The sequence below is a fragment of the Chelmon rostratus genome, chromosome 23 (assembly GCF_017976325.1).
Source record: "Chelmon rostratus isolate fCheRos1 chromosome 23, fCheRos1.pri, whole genome shotgun sequence".
NCBI lineage: Eukaryota > Metazoa > Chordata > Actinopteri > Chaetodontiformes > Chaetodontidae > Chelmon > Chelmon rostratus.
Window position 1 is genome coordinate 19,732,733 of NC_055680.1, and position 22,235 is coordinate 19,754,967.

Genomic DNA, 22,235 nt, shown 5'->3' on the forward strand with positions numbered 1-22,235 from the left:
GTGGAATAAAGGATTTGGTTTGATGCTACAAAGACAGTCAGCTGTTGTTGTTTTTTTTTTTTAATATTTTATTTATACGTTTTCAGTTTCATAAACACACAAGAACGCAACCCAACAACACGGGAACCTTTCCGCTCTCCCAAAGGGAGGCAGACAAAAGACAAAAAGACAAAAAATAAAAGAAAAACCAAAAACCAAACCAAAAACTTGCTCTCCAAATATATAAAAACATAACCGTTAGCAAAACGATCAGCACCAAATTGGCTGAGCTAAATATCTGAGACATTTTTATACATAAATACAGGACATATACACTGGTTATAAAAACAGTCAGATTCATCTCCACAAAACAGGGGCTTTAGTTAGCTTTGGATAAATAAAACAGAAAAGGTTGCCACATTTTGTCAAACTCTGCAGAGTTGTAGGAAATATTATGCCGGATTCTCTCCATGTGCAGCAAGGCTGTCAGTTCAGCTAACCATGTTTTGAAAGAAGGGACATCTTCATTTTTCCAAAGGGATAATATGTTCCTTTTTGCAACAGCCATGCCATATTATATTGTCTTTCATTGTAAGAGAGGTAGAGATACTAGACACTGGGTTCCGCACAAAATAGCAGTGTATGGGTCTGGTGGGATGTCACAGTTGTAAACATCAGAAAAGCATTTAAAAATGTCTGACCAGAATTTGTTTAGCTTTGGGCAAAACCAGAAGAGGTGGCCTAAGGTGCCCTCTGCAGATTTACATTTCGGGCAAGTTGGTGAGACAGAAGGGTAAAATGAGTGTAGTTTGGTGCAGGAATGATGTAGCCTGTGGAGTACTTTAAACTGAATAAGTTGGTGTCTAGAGTTTATAGAACAAGTGTGAATAGTTTTGAGACTAGATTCCCAGCTGTTGTTACTGATTAAAATGCCAAGTTCACTTTCCCAGGCTTCCTTTAAATAATGTGTGGAGACCGGATTATATGCTATGAAAAGTTCACAAAATCGGGAGACAAGTCTCTTTGAGTCAGGGGCCTGATTCATAAGTTTATGCAGTTCATTGGAGGCTGGGCATGATTCAAAATTTGATATATTAGTGCGGGTATAAGCTCTTATCTGGAGTGGGAGTGTGTACTTTTCCTTCAGCTGTGTGAAGGCAGCAAAAGTATTGTTGATGTAAAGATCTCCTAAAGTGACGACGCCTTTGCTTTTCCAGATCTTATCAGTTCCATCTGTAAGTGAAGGTGGGAAGGCATGACTGGAGCACAAACAGAGGTTTCAGGCAACTTAAATATTTTCCTTATTTGATACCAAATTCTTACAGAGTTTTTAACCATGACGTTATTACCTGCAACAGCCTTCAGGGGTTTGGTTAGAGAAAAGAGAAGTGCAGGGAGGGGTGGAAACAGAAGTCTTGCCAGGGTATGCATCTTGCCAGTACACCAGTGCTCTACAGTTAGCAGCCCAGTAGTACTGTTGGAAGTTGGGCAGACTGAGGCCTCCCACAGGCTTGGGCTTGATAATATGATTTTTAGAAATACGGTGTGCTTTAAATCCCCACACGAAAGGCAAAACGATCGAATCCAATATTTTAAAAAAAGCTTTGGGTATAAATATAGGAAGGTTTGGAATAGGTAGAGGAACCTGGGAAGTGCCACCATTTTAATTGCATTGACACGACCTATCATAGATAAAGGTAGCAGTCTCCAGGAGTCAATATTGGATTTCAATTTTTCTACCATATTCAAAAGATTTAGTTTATAAATCAATTTCAGATCTTTGGGGATAACAACTCCTAAATACGTAATTCGATCTGTTGAGATATGAAAGGGCACGGTTTTAAGAAAATGAGGGCACAGGTCTCCTTTAACAATTAAAAATTCACTTTTATCCCAATTTATTGTATAACTGGAGAGTTCACCAAATGTTTTAATAAGTTCTAATAGGGGGGGTAGAGATTCTTCAGGATGGGAGAGAAACAAAACCACATCATCAGCGTAAAGTGAGATGCGGTGATCAACCCTGCCCAAAATTAACGGAGAAATAGAGGGATGATTTCTTATACTAACAGCAAGAGGTTCAATAGCAATAGCAAATAAAAGTGGGCTCAAAGGGCAACCCTGCCGACAAGAGCGCTGCAATGAGAACGAAGGTGATTTGTCACAATTAGTAACGACCAGTCAGCTGTTGTTGATGTCGTCTCGTCTGATTTTATCATATTCAGTCAACCTGATCCTGATTTTTACTGAGCGTCTGTTCATTTGAGTCGTGGTCAAACAGCTGTAACGCAGTCTGGAAACATTTTACTCTTTTTACTCTGTTTAAAATGAACATTTCAGTCAGTCTCATTCAGATAAAACCATTAGCTTCTGCTGGTTCAGTCAAACTTAAGTCCCATCAGATTTGATCTTATTATCTGATGATGAAGATGAAGACTGCAGCTTCACAGGAAGTGACGGCCTGACGGGATCAGTTTCAGAAAACGTGCAGATTCATGTTGATGCTGATGTGAAGGACGAATGAACACAATAAAATACATCAGTTAGTCTGTTAGCTGCTCAGGAGTTAGCTGCAGACTGGCTGTCTGGTTGTTAGCCTGTTAGCCTGTTAGCCTGTTAGCTGGTTTTACAGTGAAGCTCCTGGACTGGACTGAGCCCAGTGCAGCACTGATGTATGCAGGGTGGCATGAAGTGTGTGTGCGTGTGCGTGTCTGTGCGTACAGACACACATGTCAGAGGAACGTTATCATGGCTGTCTCCATAGCTCAGCTACTTCATCACTAACATTTCAGTGTCGTGCAGTTTCTTACATGCCTGTTTAAAGTTTTGATCGACCAATCGTTCATTACAAACGTTATTTAAATATTTTAAAGTGTGGAATACTTTATTCTTTGAGTCCTCAGAAACAAACTGTACCTGCAACAAAAAGCCCTAAAAACAGTCCACATTCACAAACACAGCGACAGTCACAGTTCTGTCCACACAGTGAAGATGGGGACAAACTACTGTGGGGACATGTCGCCCACCCACTCAGCTCTCACTACCTCAGTTGAAAATAGTCTTTGTGTGGGAGGTGGATTGGTGAGGCCTGTAATCTTAAATCAGGAGGTGCTGATGATCACATGGAGCGCATCACTCTGGGTAGATATATATAACAGCCACACCGTCAGTGTGAGCTACAAACTGAAGAAGAATACACACCACTTCACAAAAACAGCTGCAGATGATGCACATGATATTGTCGAGCCTGTCCATCTTTAATGTTTACTTCCTCATTAGAATCATAACAACGTTTTTACAGTTTATGAACTGCTGCTGCTCTGAAGCATCTACTTAGACATTCAGAAATCTGTATTTATAGAGAATAATAATAATTACTCTTCAGAATAAACTGATTTATTTCCATTCTGTCACACTGATAACACAATAACTGATGAGTCAGTGAAATGACACACTCAGTGTCCACTTTATTAGGAACACCTGTACAGTCTGATAAGAGCGACTGTTATGAAGCCTGTAATGTTCAGTTTGTGTTGATGCCGTCGTCAGTTTCATGTTTTATCGTAGAGCTCAACGTTAGTCACGGTGTTGCTCTGGACTGCATTATACTCAGAGGGGTTCCTAATATTCTGACCACTTCATGTATGTCAACAGTATGATGTCATCCAGGAAACTGTGAGCTGAGGAACAAACCCAGAACTGAACGTGCACTTTCTGCCATTAAAAACTGGACACTGTAAAATGTGTACAGGGTGGACGTTAAGGCACAGCTGTTCTGTTGGACATGACGGACGTTTGATTTAATGTGGACCGGATGTGGACGTCTGTCTGTTAGTCCCCTCCTCTGATTTATATAAACTTTTTAAAATAAAATAAAATAAAGTGTGTGAGGGTTTGGGTGCAGTGGGGGGACTGTAGATCGTGTCCTCAAAGCTTACCTGAGTCTGTCTCCAGCCTGGGGGTTGTTCTGGGGGTCAGACGTCAGAGTCCTGCAGGACCAGGCCAGGGCCGTGTTGATCTGAGATCTGGTCAGACTGGATCCACCAGGAGGCAGTAGAGAGCTCAGAGAGACTGAAGACCAGCAGTCTGACTGCAGAGACTGACTGAGCTCTGAGACACTGATGTACTGATGCACCGCGGGGTCAACACTGTACTGCAGAGACAGACACGGAGACACTGCAGGTCAACACCTGTACTGCAGAGACACAGAGACACTGCAGGTCAACACTGTACTGCAGAGACAGACACGGAGACACTGCAGGTCAACACTGTACTGCAGAGACACAGAGACACTGCAGGTCAGCACTGTACTGCAGAGACACAGAGACACTGCAGGTCAGCACTGTACTGCAGAGACAGACATGAAGACACTGCAGGTCAACACTGTACTGCAGAGACAGAAACGGAGACACTGCAGGTCAACACTGTACTGCAGAGACACAGAGACACTGCAGGTCAGCACTGTACTGCAGAGACACAGAGACACTGCAGGTCAGCACTGTACTGCAGAGACAGACACGGAGACACTGCAGGTCAACACTGTACTGCAGAGACACAGAGACACTGCAGGTCAACACTGTACTGAAGAGACAGACACGGAGACACTGCAGGTCAACACTGTACTGCAGAGACAGACACGGAGACACTGCAGGTCAACACTGTACTGAAGAGACAGACACGGAGACACTGCAGGTCAACACTGTACTGCAGAGACACAGAGACACGGCAGGTCAACACTGTACTGAAGAGACAGACACAGAGACACTGCAGGTCAACACTGTACTGAAGAGACAGACACGGAGACACTGCAGGTCAACACTGTACTGCAGAGACACAGAGACGGAGACACTGCAGGTCAACACTGTACTGCAGAGACACAGAGACACTGCAGGTCAACACTGTACTGAAGAGACAGACACGGAGACACTGCAGGTCAACACTGTACTGCAGAGACAGACACGGAGACACTGCAGGTCAACACTGTACTGCAGAGACACAGACACAGAGACACTGCAGGTCAACACTGTACTGCAGAGACAGACACGGAGACACTGCAGGTCAACACTGTACTGAAGAGACAGACACAGAGACACTGCAGGTCAACACTGTACTGAAGAGACAGACACAGAGACACTGCAGGTCAACACTGTACTGCAGAGACACAGAGACACTGCAGGTCAACACTGTACTGCAGAGACAGACACAGAGACACTGCAGGTCAACACTGTACTGAAGAGACAGACACGAAGACAATGCAGTTCAACACTCTACTGAAGAGACAGACACGAAGACACTGCAGGTCAACACTGTACTGCAGAGACAGACACGGAGACACTGCAGGTCAACACTGTACTGAAGAGACAGACACGAAGACACTGCAGGTCAACACTGTACTGAAGAGACAGACACGAAGACACTGCAGGTCAACACTGTACTGCAGAGACAGACACGAAGACACTGCCGGTCAACATTGTACTGCAGAGACAGACACGGAGACACTGCAGGTCAACACTGTACTGCAGAGACACAGAGACACTGCAGGTCAACACTGTACTGAAGAGACAGACATGAAGACACTGCAGGTCAACACTGTACTGAAGAGACAGACACGAAGACACTGCAGGTCAACACTGTACTGCAGAGACACAGAGACACTGCAGGTCAACACTGTACTGAAGAGACAGACACGAAGACACTGCAGGTCAACACTGTACTGCAGAGACACAGAGACACTGCAGGTCAACACAGTACTGCAGAGACAGACACGAAGACACTGCCGGTCAACATTGTACTGCAGAGACAGACACGGAGACACTGCAGGTCAACACTGTACTGCAGAGACACAGAGACACTGCAGGTCAACACTGTAGTGCAGAGACAGACACGGAGACACTGCAGGTCAACACTGTACTGAAGAGACAGACAGGGAGACACTGCAGGTCAACACTGTACTGCAGAGACACAGAGACACTGCAGGTCAACACTGTACTGAAGAGACACAGAGACACTGCAGGTCAACACTGTACTGAAGAGACAGACAGGGAGACACTGCAGGTCAACACTGTACTGCAGAGACACAGAGACACTGCAGGTCAACACTGTACTGAAGAGACACAGAGACACTGCAGGTCAACATTGTAAAACCAACTGAAGTTGAAATTTGTCTACCTGTGTCAGAGGACAGGTGTGAGGCTTGTCCAACATCTCTGAATAGATATCCCTCCTTCCTCGTCCTCGTCCTCGTCCTCTCCACACACACTCCATTAGCTTCCAGGACAACACACACACACACTGCTCCTTTAATACACTGGGAAACAGACTGGAGACAGACAGACAGGCAGACAGACAGACAGACAGGCAGACAGACAGACAGACAGACAGACAGACAGACAGACAGGCAGGCAGACAGAGAGACAGACAGACAGACAGGCAGACAGACAGACAGGCAGACAGACAAGACAGTTTCAGTTTCGTTGAAGACACAGGAAACAGGTCTTGAATCTCGACTCCATCTTTGTTCCACACACTCCTCACCTGTGTGTGAGCTGTGAGCTCAGGTGACAGGTCCACAGGTACGCAGACAGGTCCATGTTTTTCTCCAGCAGTAACCGTGGTAACGCTCCATCACCGGGGCAGCCGGAGTCAAGCGATGACCCCCCCAGCCTGCTGAAGGCGGTGACCCTGAGGCTGGAGCGCAGACAGGTGCAGAGCATGCTGGGAGGAAAGTCGGGACAGGGCCGGTACAGGAAGTGGACGTGATGGAGCTGCAGCGAGAACATTCACAACTTCACTGCACATTCAAAATCAACTTTATTATTCATCAGTAGCTCAACGAGAACAGCCTGTTTGAGGCAAGATTAACTTTAACGATTAACAATGATGAAACCTTCACCTTTACACTCGCCAGCAGTCCGGCCAAACGTACATGTTTCTAACTGAACTTACAGGAAACCATGAACGCTTGTTTCTCACTCCTGCTGTCTGAATACGATTCACTGGTGACAGCAGGCGGAGCTAATTCTCTAGCCAATGCCATTCAACCACCACAGAAGAAGAGACACAATGAGACGATGTCATTAAAAGAGCTTCTGTCAAAGTCAAACGATGGAGAACATGATGGAAACGAGTCTCATGAAGGATCTACTGTGGCTCAGGGTTAGGGTGGTTCGATCCCCGGACCCTACATGTCGAAGTATCCTGGGGCAAGACACTGAACCGCAAACTGCTCCCGATGCTCGTAGTGAGCAGGTGGCCGAGCCTCCGTGTGTGACCGGGTGAAAGCAGGTCAGTACAGGTCTGTCATACAGGTACGAGCAGTGTGAAAATGTTCCTGCTCTAGTTTGAGTTCTTTGACAAAGTTCACGTTTTTTAACGTGAACTTTAAAGGCTGCAGATCTCCTACAATGTAGCCAGAACAAGTCTGAGCACTTCAGTGCTGGAATCTAACAACATTTACTTAAGTACTCTCCTTAAGTACAAATTTGAGGTACTTTTACTCCACTACATTTGTCTGACAGCTTTAGTACTAGTCAGACTACAGTTTGAGACTCACCTGTACCGTGGCTCACCTGTACTGTGACTTACCTCCACAGAGTCTCCTGCTCTCAGTGTCCTCCTCAGACTCGGCTGATAGGCCAGGCACAGACCCACCTTCCTGTCAATCACATATAGCCCTGCCCCCTCACTCACGACATCAGTCACAGTACCCTATCAGTGGAGAGAGGTGGGGCTTACCACACAGGTGGCGTTAACAGATACATTTCTCAGCCAATCAGAGCTCAGCATTCTCTGCATCTTACCTGGTAACTTATGACTTTGGACCGTTTCATCCTGACAGCTGATTGGACGGTGTCTATCTCAGTCTCCGCCTCCTCGCAGTCATCACCAATGTGTGACATCACCTTCGGTGGGGGCGCGTCCAACTGTGAGTCAGTCTGTGTGTGTACCTGTACGTGTGTGTAGTTGGTGTGTAATTCAGACTGGCTGCTCACACACAGGATGTTGTTTCCTCTCCAGCCTCGTAGGACACACACACGCAATGCCGTCACACACACACTCTGACCAACACACACACACTGAGTCCACCACAGCCTGCTGCTGTCCTACAGACAAACAGAGACAAGAGAGGGGGAGACAGAGAGACAGAGAGAGAGGGAGACGGACAGAGAGAGAGAGACAGACAGAGAGAGACAGAGAGAGACAGAGAGACAGAGAGAGAGGGAGACAGAGAGACAGAGAGAGGGAGACGGACAGAGAGAGAGAGAGAGGGAGACAGATAGAGAGAGACAGACAGACAGAGAGAGACAGAGACAGACAGAGAGACAGAGACAGACAGACAGACAGAGAGACAGACAGAGAGAGAGACAGACAGACAGAGAGAGAGACAGGTTTACTATGACTGATCAGCTGATCAGTAATCTGATCTGGTTTTTATTTCTTCAGAACTGTGAAGGTTCTCCTTCGTCCAGCTCATGGTGGGACCCTGACGTGTTCCTGTTCCTCCTCCTGGTCTCCTGTCCTTGTGGGGACGTTCTGAACCTGGTGGTGTCGGGGTCTTATGCTCCAGTGGGCGGTGAGAGTCAAAGAGCAAACACTGCTCTGTGTGGGGGTTTACAGCTTTACTGCTGCATTCCCACCCTGGAAGCAGGGAGACTGTGAGGAAACCCTCCAACAGAACCAACCGGACCACATGTGTAGTCCTGCTGGACCTCCTGACAGCCACCTGCTTCCAGCACAGTGCCATGGGGTCGCCGGTTTCTCCGACAGGGGCCAGTCTGTGTATGAAGGAGGTGAGACCAGAGCCCTGATCTGCAACACAGAGGTGGTTTTCCTGTCGGGTTAGGCTCCTGGCAGCCCAGGCTGACCCCACCATAACCCTGCTCAGGCCTCCGGGAGTGGGTGCTGACTAATGCCCGACCTCCCTCTCGCTCCTCTTCGGCATCGCGGCTCTCCTGTCCCGGCCTGCTACGTCTTCATCGCCCCCAGAGTCAGAGTCCTGCTCGCAGCCACTGTAAATCACCACGGACTCAGAGGCTGTGTTCGGTCCAGACCCAGGCCGCCGATCCCCGTTCTGTTGCCCTGGGCCTCCAATCCAAACCACAGTTAGCCGCTGTTAGCTGTACTCTGGTGATATGCTGCCTCCTACATGTCTGGAGTGTGAACTCAACAGGTGGGCGGTGCACCTTTCACACCTCAGTCTGCTAAGTGTGACCAGTAGGTCATAAATCTGAAGGCTGGAGGAAGGAAGAACAACCAGGACGTGACATCACACATAGAGACAGTGTTTCCTACCTTTACGAGGACAGGTAGACTGTGGGAGGCGTCTGTCAGCGAGAAGCAGAAGAAGGTCGTTCCTGCTACAACCAGCAGAGGGCAGACTGAACCCACTTGACCACAGACAGATAGACGCTGTCCACGAGTCCTGAGAGAGAGACAGACTCTGCTCACAAACACAGGCAGAGCCCACAGACAGGAAACACGCTGGACTGAACCAAATTATTAGAAGACAAACAGAAAACTGCTGGACACATTGGACAGAATCAACCAAAAACCAGAACAAACCGGGACGCGAGCTGGTCCTAAACAGAGAAGATACAGGGCTGTGGCCAAGCTGGGTGTCAGGAAGAGACAGATGGAAACAGACCGGGAGGGAGACAGAGAGTGAGACACAGGCAGACAGACAGACAGGAAGGGAGACAGACAGACAAACATACAGAGACAGAGAGAGAGACAGACAGGAAGGGAGACAGAGAGTGTAACACAGACAGACAGACAGAGAGACAGACAGATAAACATACAGAGACAGAGAGAGAGACAGACAGGAAGGGAGACAGAGAGTGTGAGACAGGCAGACAGAAAGAGAGACAGAGAGTGTGAGACAGACAGACAAACATACAGAGACTGAGAGAGATGAACAGAGGGACAAAGTGAGACAAACAAACAGAGACAGACAGAGACAGAGACCTTCTCCACCTGCCATAGCTCCTGAGGCTACATCACTGACGAGCTGCTGTCATCACGTTCTAAAGGAACATTGTTCAGCATTGTTCCCCACAGACGGTTCCTACATGCTAACTGACCTACAACGAGGTGAGGAGGTCAGGTGACCCACCTGTCGTGTAGTAAACCAGCAGCCTCTCTGACTCCCACTGCTCTGCTAAGCTCCGCCCCTCCGCCGGGACCAGCAGCCAATCCCCCCACAGGACCGGGACACAGCAGAACAGGAGAACCAATCAGCTCCACGTGGCCTCCGGACTCGTCCTGGTCCCGTCCCGGGGCAGTGTGATGGATGAAGTTCCAGTGAGGGAGGAAGACGGGACGGTTCAGCCACAGAGGAGAGGGAGACAGGCACTGTGCAGAGAGACAGACAGACAGACAGACAGGTGTTGAGTTAAAAGGTCCAGGTCCTGGTCCAGAGTTCTCCCGTCGATGTTCTCTCTGACTGATACAGATTGTCAGCGGATCGGTTCTACCTGCAGACCTGCTGAGTCCTTTAGTCGTGTCACTGTTTGAAGCCGTGTGATCGCGGCTCGACCTTCATCATTCAGTCGCTGATGCAGCAGATCAGCTGATCTTCAGCACACTAGAAGAAGGATGAAGGCACAGAACCCAGAGACCACTTTGGATTCTGGTTTATATCTGGTCTGTTTTACACTGCTGGTGCTGCAGCTACTAGAACACTGATTAGAAAACTGATGAGTCTATTGATATTAATCACAGATAATCAATCGATAAAGTTCACTTTGATTTGTCCAGAATCTGAAGTCCTCGTGTCCTCCATTAGGGGACAGAGTCAGACCTGAATCCAGTTCCTGAGTCTGATGTTCAGGGTCTTCATTTGGGCCTCAAACACACTGGACTAAAACGTATGGGATCAGCTGCTTCCAGTCCAGCTCTGTGGAGCACTTCGCCTGTAATAGTCCACGTCTGGCACACATACAGTGGATGATAAAGGTCTGCACCCCCCCGTTCACGGGCCAGGTTCATGTGATGTAAAAAACAACACCAAGACAAATCATTTCACAACTTTCTCCACCTTTAATGAGACCTACAACCTGAACAACACTGAAACTGAAACCTTCCAGGGAGGTGGAGTAAAAATGAGACTCAGATTACATCGACTACATTCAAACTGATGTAAACTGGAGTCAGCACACACCTGTCACCGCTTAAAGACGAGCAGAAAACTGGTCAGGGAGGCTGCGCAGAGGCCGACAGCAGCACTGAAGGAGCTGCAGGAATGTCTGGGAGGTGGCTGTGCAGTTCATGTGAATACAGTCTCCTTTATGTGTCTGGGCTGTGGGGGAGGGGGGCATTATGAAGAAAAACATCCAACATCTGAAATCTCCCAAACGCACGTCAGAAAATGTGTTATGGTCCGATGACACCAAGGTTGAACTGTTAGGCCATGAAACGTACGGTGAAGCACGGTGGTGGCTGCATTAGCTTTGGGGCTGTTGTTCTTCAGCTGGACCTGGGGTCTTAGTCAGGGTGGAGGGAATTATGAATACCAGTCAGTGTTGGCACAAAACCTTCAGGCTTCTGTTAGAAAGCTGAGGATGAAGAGGAACTTCATCTTCAGCACGACAATGACCCAGAGCACACGTCCAAATCAACAGAGGTGTTGGAATGGCCCAGCCAGAGTCCAGACCTGAATCTGATCTAACATCTGTGGGTGATCTGAGGGGGGCTGTGGACAGGAGATGCCCTCACCATCCGTCAGATCTGGATCGGTTTTGTAAAGACGGGTGGGCAGATGCTGACACATCAAGACGTGCCACGCTGATGGACTGACAGACCCAACAGGACTGAGTGCTGGAATAAAAACCAGAGGTGCTGCAGCAACTATGAGTTTAACGGTGTGTAACCAGGCTATTTAAAGTTTCATTTTCCCTTTAAAGGTTGGTTTTTCACTTGTGTTGTTCTGGTTTTAGGTCTCATTAAAGGTGGAGAAAGTTGTGAAATTATTTATCTTGGTGTCATTTTTTACATCACATGAACCTGGCCTGTGGACAGGGGGTGTAGACCTTTATCATCCACTGTAGCTGAGCACAGATGAGACGTTTACTCCACTGGCCTTCAGAGAGCTCACCTGTGGAGGGCAGGGTTGTCTGGAGTTCTGTAGGCCACTATGGGAGACTGTACAGACCAGAAAGAAGACCACATCTCAGGATGGAGCCAAGGTGGGCCGGAATCAGGAAAGACTGGCGCTGACCCAATAAAGGAGTTCATTAACAGGCCCAAACTAGTTTTAGTTAGTAATTCGCCCACCACTCAAGCCTTATCATACAGACACACACAACTTTTCTACATGAGATGGTTGGTTGACACGTTTTCACCATGACCAATGAGCAACAGGGAATATCCACGGCAGGGAGTTATCAGCAGATCTGAGACCAGAGGCTGCGGATTAGAACTGTAGTCCTGCTGAGACGTCACCAACATATCAGCCGTGCTACACACTCTCAGCTGAGTTTATATATATATATATATATATATATAAAATATAAATATATGTATATATATATATAAACATATATAACAGAGGTCTTAGTCATTGGTCCTGAAAGCAAGAGAGAGAAACTTTTACCAAACTACAAGATTGTAAACCAACACGATGTGTGAAGAACCTGGGCGTCACTTTTGACTCTGAGCTGAATTTTATTCCACATATTAAAAACTAAAAGGTTTTTATCATCTTAAGAATATAAGAATATCGCCAGAGTCCGCCCATTCCTCTCTCAAGCTAACACGGAGGTGCTGATGCCTTTATCTCCTGTCGTTTAGACTACTGTGATGCCCTGCTCTCTGGCCCCCCCAAGAAGACCATTTCTAACCTGCAACTATTACAGAACTCAGCCGCAGGCGTGCTGACGAAGACCAGAGGGGGGGCTCACATTACACCGGTTTTAAAATCGCTGCATTGGCTCCCCGTGTGTTTCAGGATCGATTTTAAGGTTCTTTTATTAGTTTTTAAATGTCTTAATGGTCTTGGGCCCACTTATTCATCTGACATGCTTTTATCATATCAACCCTCGCGGGTCCTGAGGTCCTCCGGCACTGGACTTTTAATTATTCCTAGAGTTCATACAAAAACCCACGGGGGGGCTGCATTCAGCCATTACGGCCCTCGACTATGGAACAGCCTGCTGGAGAGCATCAGGACTGCAGAGACTGTTGATGTTTTTAAAAGGAGGCTCAAGACTCACCTTTCTGGTTTGGCCTTTAACTGATCTCTTTTAAACTTTGAATTCTTCTATTATGCTATTTTTACTGCTTATATTTCTTATGACTTGTTCTTAGTTATGCACTTTATCAGTATTACATCTTAAAATCTTATTACTTTTATTTATTACTTACTATTTATTAGTTATTTATTTGTCTATTTTTCCTCTACATTTGTAACTTTCTTAAAGCTTCTAATTTTTGTGCATTATACCTGCTTTTATTTATTTGTTCTTTTAGTTTCTAGCTTCAGTGTTTCCTCATGTGGGGGCCTCCACACTGGGGTGTATGCCCGGTCTGCCCACGGGGGCCGTTGCTTGGAGGCCGCCTGGGCCCGAGGGACTTGGGTGGCTCTGCATTAAGTGCGGAGTCTGCCCCTGTCCATCGGCGTCTGGGTGGTCTCTGTGGCGGCGCTCCCGGTGTGGAGGGCTCCCACAGGTGTTTCCTCACATGGTTCCTCAGTGCCCTGCCATGTCTCAGCACTGTGTGTGTGTGTGTGTGTATATCTGGAAGTGGGATATTGTTCGTCATATTATGCTTTTATTCTCTCTGTTGTTGTATTCTTTCATTTTGTGAAGCACTTTTTGCATTTTAAATGGATGAAAAGTGCTATATAAATAAAGTTTGATTGATTGATTGATTGATAGACTGATTGATTGATAGATTGATAAACTCCTTTCTGGGACAGATATAAGAACTTCTGACCCCCTTCAGACCCTTAACGCATCACGCTGCAGGTATCAGACTCACCTCACACCTGACGCTGCCGCTGGCGTCCGTCAGCCTCCACCCGCCGCCCCGCCCCTCTCTCAGACAGCCAATCAGCAGCAGGTGGACCCGAGGCAGCGCCCGATGACCCGGCAAAGAAAGCTCCGCCTCCTTCGCCCACGCTCGCTGCTGATTGGTGCTCCAGGACAGGTTACTGACACAAGCCAGGTGCTGCTGGGAGACCAGCTCCAGGACAGACACCAGCCTGGTGACAGGATCAGGAGAGGTCAGAGGTCAAAATAAAAACAACAGTGAACATAAGAGGCCTGAAAGCAGAGTATAAACATCACAAACACACACAGCTGGAAGAGACCACGCAGACGTTTCTGAAATCAGCATCTCCACATGACGGCCACTCCACTCCAGTGTCTGAAGAACAAAGTGAAGCAGCAGACAGCCGGGACAGCAAAGCTACAGACCGCAGGGGGAGAAAACGACGACGAAAGCTCATTCAAATGTCACTGAGCAACCACGGGATGACATCACAAAAAGAACGAGAGACCAGTTCAAAACAGGCTCCCAGAGGCAGGACTCAAGTCTTCATCAGTGAGAAGCGAAGAAGCTGAGGTTCGGACTGGACCACAGAGGACTGGACCACAGAGGACTGGACCACAGAGGACTGGAGTCAGGTCGTCTCCTCTGATGAGTCCAGTTTTCAACACCTGGTCTACTGGTCAGACGGAGACCTGGAGAGGTCCACCAGCCACAGTGTCTCACACCCGCGGGGACACTTGGTGGAGGATCGCTGATGAACTGCTTCATTGTGTTGTTTAAAAAGAATATGAACTTGTTTTCTTTGCAGTATTCGAGGTCTGAAAACACATCTTTTTGTCATTTTCTGCAAATAAAATAAATGCTTTAAATTACAATATTTTTATTTGGAATTCTGGAGAAATTAATTAAAGAATAAAACAAAAATGTTCTTTTAAACAGCAAAATCAGAGAACCTGATAATTTTGTAATGTCTCTTACTTTTACACAAACATACACACTTTGTTTGATCCTGCCTCAGAAGCTGCATACACATCACTGATGACAGCAGTGTTAATAATTAATAATACCGATGTGTCATCTCACCTGTAGCTGACAGGTAAAGTGTGTGTCACAGACATGTTCTCCTGTATCTTCTTCACCACACACACACTCAGCGGATCAGAACACACACCTCCACCTGAGAAGACAACAGTAAACACGTGAACACCAGACTGAAAGACCTCTGACCTCTGACCTCTGACCCACAGAGAGTTGAGCCTCACACTCTGTAGCTAACAGGCTAACAGCTAACCGCCAACGCTACAGCTCCGGTTTCCACGCTGACGTCCGTTTCAGTGTTCATCACATGACTGGAACCGGACAGGAGACAGTCGGGGGGAGCCGGCAGAGCTCGGTTTTATACAGAAAAATACAGTTTGAGTATCATCAACGCTATCTTCATCATTTTGAACATGACGCCAGTGTTTTCATCGTCTCATCTCTGTCTGGTAGCTGGAGTTTGACCCGAGTCGACTGTGGACTGACGACACACAGTGAGGCCACCAAAACCCAACTGTCAGTGGGTCAGACTCAGGCCAGGACAGTGATCCCTGTAAGACACGAGACTACCCCCCGACAAGAACACAACGCCGGCGCCTGTGTCGCCCTCTACTGTGGACACATGGGCCCCTGGGACAGACGCATTAAAGGCCCCAGGGCGCCTGCCCCAGCCACGGCCTGGTCCTGGTCCTGGTCCTGGTCTCGGCACTGGCCCCAGTGTGTCCTGAAAGATGTCCGTCACCTGTACAGCAGATCTACACTGACCCTCCACATCACTAACACATAAAACACTTTACAAACTGCAACACACTAAATACCTGAGGAAAGTTTCACTCTGTTATTACACAGCCTCAATTATTCACCTCTCCTCCATCACAACACTCTCTGATTGGCTGACTGACCTGTCAAGAAGTCGTCAGCGACAGGAGGGGCGGAGCCAGAGAGCACAGGATCGATGTATTGATTGATGAAGATGAAAACCTCCTTTAACCACACGAGCTCCTGCAGGAGGAACATTCATCTGTTAATATAAATGAATCCAGCAGGGACACGAACAGCCTCCGTGCCTACACTCAGCTACCAGAGGACATTAACCTAGTCAACATTTAACATCAGAGAGCGGGAGGAAACCTTCAGCGCATGTCGCCTTATTATCTACTGTAAGCATTTGGTTTAACCCGTTCCCACCAGGCAGCGCGTGGCGCTCAGTGGACCACATGTGAGCCGGTTTTAGCAGGACGCAGGGTTCACTGTGGAGTCAACTTGGCTTTCTTCTGTCGTGTATCTGCTGCCGCTCATAAGCTAAACATGAATAAAAGTGACATATTTCAAGGCGAGTGTCGGCTTTCGAAGCCACCAACAGAACATAAAGGACTGTACTGACGGCTTCCCCGCTGGGTTTGAACTGGTCCAGGAACAGCTGCAGGGAGGCCATGTCCACAGTCCATTAAACCGGATTCCTGGGGCCTGATATCGGTTGTTTTTATGTATTAAAGATGAAATGTGTCGTTTTTCAGCTGTCCAACAACCCGCTCCCGCAAAACGCCTTCAACGCCACTTCCTGTTGAGCTACGGTGTCCGGAGAGGCTCAAAGCGGTCTAAGATGAACAGGACGACTTTTTTTAAATAAACTTTATTGTGAACATAAACAGAGGACAGACAGGTACAGGAGATTGTAAAATGCCAGGGGGTGCATCAAATTAAAGTATTACATTACAGACAAACATTAAGGAGAAACGTGAAAAGTTACAAGCATTGTATGTTTTGACTGCTTTTCGGTTATTGCTTGGTGATATTGTGGAAATATAGATTTCAATTGTTTAATTAAAACAGGTGGAAAAAAGGTGTATTGTACAGTTTTGCATTTTTGGATATGAAATTTGGTAAAAAGAATAATAAGGTTGATTGAGAAAAACCACATGTGAGCCGACCAAATATAACATTTTCAAATTATACTTTTAATATACTTTCTGTGAAGACCTCGAGTAAAAAAGGGGCTATTTGGTCAGCAAATAATTCCCCAGTTAGTCCGTCTGTCCCTGGGGATCTTTTGTTTTTTAGATGATTTATAGAGTAAAGCACCTCATCAATAGTAAGGGGAGAATCGTTGATTTACAATCAGCTGGAGATACATGTTTGGTGTCAATTAAGCTTAAAAATTGTTCTGTGATTAAGCGGAGTAATTAGATGTTCACTATAGAAAGAACAGTAGTTAGAAATAGTTTTAGAATAAGTTGTTACAGTACCATCAATATTTAATTGTATTTTATTTTGCACGATGCTTCTCTATCTGGAAGAAAAAAGAGGAGTCTCTTTCACCCTCAAGTCATTTCAGTCTGGATCTTAGAGGCTTCCTCTGCTCTGTTTTTATAGATCTCATCAAGCCTGCTTCCTAACATTGATAAAAGTTGTTTTGTCTTCATTTGAAAAGTTAGCAGGATTTCTTTTCCAAAGTATCATGATGTCATTAATAGTTTTGATAGATTTTGAGCTATACTTTCTCAGAGTCCTTTAAAAATCTAAAAAGTTCCCAGTTTTTACCGAAACAGTTTTTTCAGTTTTTTGCTTTATTGAAAAAGGTCGAGACCGATTTGATCATTTCGTGTTTCACGTGTCCATTTTAAGCAAAGGATTGTTCAGAATCCAGAAGGCTTAGGGATTTATTTTCTCACAGCAAGGTGATTGTAATATAGATTTAGACGTCTTTCAAACTCTGTCTTTGCATGAGTAACTTTAAATCATTTCGTACTCAGGACATCCATCTGTTTGGTTATTCAGAACCATATTAATGTCCCCTCCTGTTACAATAATTGCATTTGAAAATTGAGTTCCCTGAATGATTATCAATTTCCAAAGAGGAATTTTCAGATTTCCAATTGTGACCTAAATGTTGGTGATGATGAAGACCGTGTTATCATCATCATAAAGACAACATGTCCCCCAGGATCACCTTCACATCTGTCTTCAGAGTGAGTGTACCAGCTGAAGGCCGGGTTCCATGTGAAAACCATCAATCATCTCCCTACTGACACCTCCACAAATGAGTATCATGAAGAGAAGAGTGGGATTCTTGACAGGAGAAAGTCTTATTTAACTGTTAGAAAACAAAAGTAAAGCTTTTGGTTTAGTAATGTTTTCAGCCCGCTGGCATTAATACAGACTAATGATAAAGGCAGAGAGTGAAACATGTGTGCTGTGTTACATTCAAGCTTTGAGATCAAAGAGAACCAGCCTGTGAACTGCATCATGAAGCTACTTATTTAAAACTCCTCAACATTTAACACAAGAGAAATAACAGCCGGAGGAACATTACAGAGTAATAATAGAAGGAATGTAGCTGCCGAACAAGCAGTGAATAAAACAGTAAACCTACACCGACTGTTACTTTGGTATGAAACCTTCATTAACAGCACTCACAGGCATACGTAGTCTCTCGGGCTTCAGAACTTGGCGATCTTAAAGAAGGTGATGTTTACCAGCCAGGTCCTGCTGAGCAGTGGTGTGATGATGATGTAGAAAGGACTCCGCTGATACAAGCTTGAGTTGAAGAGACCTTTAATAACAAGCAGTGTCAGATCAGATGTCGGCCATCCGAGAGAGCTTCAGGGTCAGATCAGAAAAACTCTGCCGTTATCATAAAGACAATACAATTTATAGCATAGTGGTCTGTCCTACTCCACCCATATCTTACCTAACTCACAAAAAAGGCCATGTTCTGTACATTGTCTTACTGAGGAATGTACTCCTCCACTCTCACACATATATGTCCACCTCTGTTGGGGATTCACCTCTAAACGGTCCCCTTTGTATACATTTCCACATCAGGACTCCCTCTTGCTGGCCTGTAGTCTCACATACCACCAGTTTAAACATCAGTTTACCTCTTATCATGCTTAATCTAACACATGTGTGATATTTGGTTCATCTGATCATATATCTCAAAGGCTTCAGGGCTCAGGAGTGGTTTACCTTCCATTTATGCTCTAAAACTGGGGTCCTCTATTTTTTTTTACAGTCCACGAGGACTGGAGCATCAGGAAGGTTGTCTGTCCCTCGATGTTAGTCTTTAGTAATGTTTATTTCTTACCGTTGACAGAGGAACGAGCACCCATGTATCAGCAATCTTTCCTTCTCTCCTCGCCGCCTGGATCGCAGGCCGAAGGGCAGCTCTGGTCCTCCTGTCAGCTGGGCTCAGGTCTTCAGTGAAGCAGAGATGGTGCTCTTTCAGGAAGGAGGGATTTTTCGCAGTTTTGCATACGGCATCTCTGTAGGACCGTGAGATGAACCGGAGGATGATTCCTCTTGGTTTCTGCTCGTTTTCTTTCATTCTGTATCAATAACATCAGGCAGCTGGTGTTTCGCTTCTGGAAAGATCACCTGGCATATTCAGATCTTTACATCTTCTTTGGACGCGGTCTCTGGCAAACCATGAGATTCCACAGCTCTTTCTTGCTCCTGGAGAAGGAGCGCATCATCCTCGTTTGTCTTGTTTTCAATCACGTTGATGTCTCTCGTCTCTTGAAAGGCAAAATCAATGGTTTTCTTCAGGCCCTCAGTTTTCAGCCTGTTGTCATCGACCATCTTTTCCATCACATCAAAACAAATCCTGTGGGTTGGTCACATTAGAGAGATCTTCACCGACTTCTTGATGCAGGTGAATGTCGGTAGTCTTCTCACCTTGGTCGAGCAGAGCCCTCTTGGGAACAGACGCTTTACGAGGAGTCCCCTCGGGTGTTTTTAAAAGTCTGAATTCTTTTTGATCCAGAACATTTACCTCTCTGTAAACTGATTTTTAGATACAAACAGCACATACCAGCACATAGCACATAACAGCAAGACCTGCTTTTATTCTCTGAAGCAGAAGAAAAACACATTTTCCGTAGAAAGAAATGATTTGGGCTCATGGAGAGGATTTACATTAATAATCCAGTACTGTAACAGTGGTAAACTCCCTAAAAGGAACAGAAAAACAAAAGCATGACTAACTTCACTTATTAAACAAGCCGCACGGTTCAGCAACTCATGAACAGAATATCTTGTGTTTTACTATTTTACTTATTGAAGCAAAACAAGAATAAGAGATGAGTCTTTTTTTTTTTTGAGCCGAAATGCTGCCTTACTCATCAAAATGATCAGTTTGTAGTGTCGTTCTGCTGCTCTGAAGAAATTTACTGAGTCCTCAGACTCACAGAAGAATATTCTGCCCACCGGATCATTAAAAAGAATTCATACGAAACCTGTTTGTTAATCTGGTCTAAATGAAGACTGCAGGCAGAAGACGAGGCTTTGAGGATTCAGACCTTCAGGTCTGAGGGACTCATGTCTGTGGTGCTCTGTGATGGAATGATGAAAACACAAAGCAGAGGCACAGACTGAAGAACATGGCCTCACATCTGGTGACAGACAACATAAGAGGCATATTGCATGTATATTGTTTTTGTCTGTTGCTATTTTTCTTTCCACACGGTATTCCATGCTGCTGTAACACCCAAGTTTCCCTGACTGGGGATTAAGAAAGTTATATCTTAGCTTATCTAATTACATTTTTTTGTTGCATCATCGTATCAATAATACTACAGTTTAACACCGCTTGAGTCATAAGTACAACCAAAAATGTTATTTAGTCTTCATCTTCATCCCTGGCTTGGCCGCTGTCTGTCGCCCCTCCTCCGCCCCTTCACAGATTGGCTCGTTGATATGACATACACCAATTCTGACCAACTAGACGCATGAAGACAAACTAGCTCCACCCCGTTGTAAGCGTATAATTCCCGCCCTGCTCGCGTTGCTGGGAAGGCGGAGCCGTCGGGGGCAACGAGCTTTGACTTGCATACCCGTTAGCCAATCACAGACGAGTATTCACACGAGCCCCGCCCCGTTTGGCCGGCCTTGCTCCCGCCCTCTGAATAGGAACGACCAACGGGGGCGTTGCTGGGGGGCGGTGCCGGGCTCGAGCTCGACCCAGTTTGAAAGTGAACCAACGTCTCCAGTCGCAGCTTCAGCCACTAAACAACAACAAGAAACCGTGAATCTTAAAAACCCGAATACCGATCCAAAGTCTGCTTCTGTCTGTAGCCGCCCCCCCTGACGAGTGAGTACCTCAGTTCATCCTCTTACTGCCGGACGCGGGTTAGATTTCTTGAATTTCACTGAAAATGAGCTGGCCTTGATTTGCCGGGTAGCTTTTTCTTACGTGCAGAATCCTTTAATAAAGGTTGTAATAATGGGGCTGGAAAAGAGGAATAAAATGGCTGCTGTAACGGACACAGTGTGACAGTTGTGCGATCTGCTCGCATTTCTGAGCCCTTCTGTGTGCGCACTGGGGTGACTGTTCAATACGTGTGGTTGTAAACACGAAACGCCCATTATGGTGTATGAATGCCAGGAAATAGCCTTGTCCCGTCCATGCAACGATGACCTCTCCGGAGCATAACTGGAGTCCTTCGTTGAAAATGCGTAGCTGTTGTACTAACATCATCTTTCCATTGCAAACACGTCCGTTTGCTGCAAAAGCGGCGCTATGGTTGAAAGATGAAGTGCGCGTATTGACGGAAAGTCATATATTGTTGTTTTCAGGGTGTCTGTAGTTTAAACAGTTTTTTATTTGCCTGCTGGCCCGATAGCCTGCCGCTAGCGGAGGGGGATGGGGCGGCTAGCTCTGCAGAGGGCGGGAAGCAAATGGTGGCCCATTGTTCTGTCGGAGCTAGCCTGTTAGCACGGCTAGGCTAACTGCAGCAGTCAATAGATCTCCATGGAAGACGCGGCTAGCTTTAGTTTTCGCTCATCTCTACGGCTCATTGACTTCCAGTCACAGACGGAGTGGGGGAACCGGGCTCCGGCGGGATGTCCCGGCACACTAACAGACCGACCGACGGTCCAGAGTGGGTCGGTGGGCCTCCTAGCTCCCCGGCTGAGAAAATGGATCCCCACTTTGTTCTCTTTGTTATTCGCAATGAGCCACAGTTAGACTGCTGATGGACCGTTATGTGACCGTTTAACGGATAATTAACGACGACGTTCTGATGAGAGACAGAGAGAGTGGACGTGTTGATGTGTTCAAATATGCTTTTTAATTAAACACTAAACAAGTTTAAATTTGATTCTGAACAAAATGAGGCGTATAGGTTAAAGGGTCATTCCACCCAAATGTAATCAAGGGCTTGCTGTTTTGATTTTAACCAAATTAGTTTTACATCATTTTTTTTAATTAATCCTTTTCCATCTTTTAGTTG

The 22,235-nt window shown here is 46.2% G+C and overlaps 2 protein-coding genes across 2 annotated transcripts in view; one reads left to right on the forward strand and one right to left on the reverse strand.

Annotated features, from left to right (window-relative positions):
• Positions 1 to 16,559, reverse strand: part of ctc1 (CTS telomere maintenance complex component 1) — a 28,959-nt gene extending 12,400 nt beyond the window's left edge. Inside the window, exons 1-11 of the mRNA XM_041964987.1 lie at positions 16,388 to 16,559; positions 15,906 to 16,005; positions 15,049 to 15,142; positions 13,954 to 14,176; positions 10,091 to 10,329; positions 9,271 to 9,400; positions 7,779 to 8,081; positions 7,564 to 7,686; positions 6,514 to 6,743; positions 6,148 to 6,298; positions 3,918 to 4,132 (exon numbers count right to left, since the gene is read on the reverse strand). Coding sequence (XP_041820921.1) covers positions 3,918 to 4,132; positions 6,148 to 6,298; positions 6,514 to 6,743; positions 7,564 to 7,686; positions 7,779 to 8,081; positions 9,271 to 9,400; positions 10,091 to 10,329; positions 13,954 to 14,176; positions 15,049 to 15,142; positions 15,906 to 16,005; positions 16,388 to 16,438 — 1,859 coding nt within the window. The 5' untranslated portion in view covers positions 16,439 to 16,559. The remainder of the gene's footprint in view (positions 1 to 3,917; positions 4,133 to 6,147; positions 6,299 to 6,513; positions 6,744 to 7,563; positions 7,687 to 7,778; positions 8,082 to 9,270; positions 9,401 to 10,090; positions 10,330 to 13,953; positions 14,177 to 15,048; positions 15,143 to 15,905; positions 16,006 to 16,387) is intronic.
• Positions 16,560 to 20,938: 4,379 nt separating this feature from the next.
• hmgb2b (high mobility group box 2b) overlaps positions 20,939 to 22,235 on the forward strand; it is an 11,188-nt gene continuing 9,891 nt past the window's right edge. The window contains exon 1 of the mRNA XM_041964508.1: positions 20,939 to 21,094. The gene's annotated coding sequence lies outside the window, so the exon portion shown is untranslated. The remainder of the gene's footprint in view (positions 21,095 to 22,235) is intronic.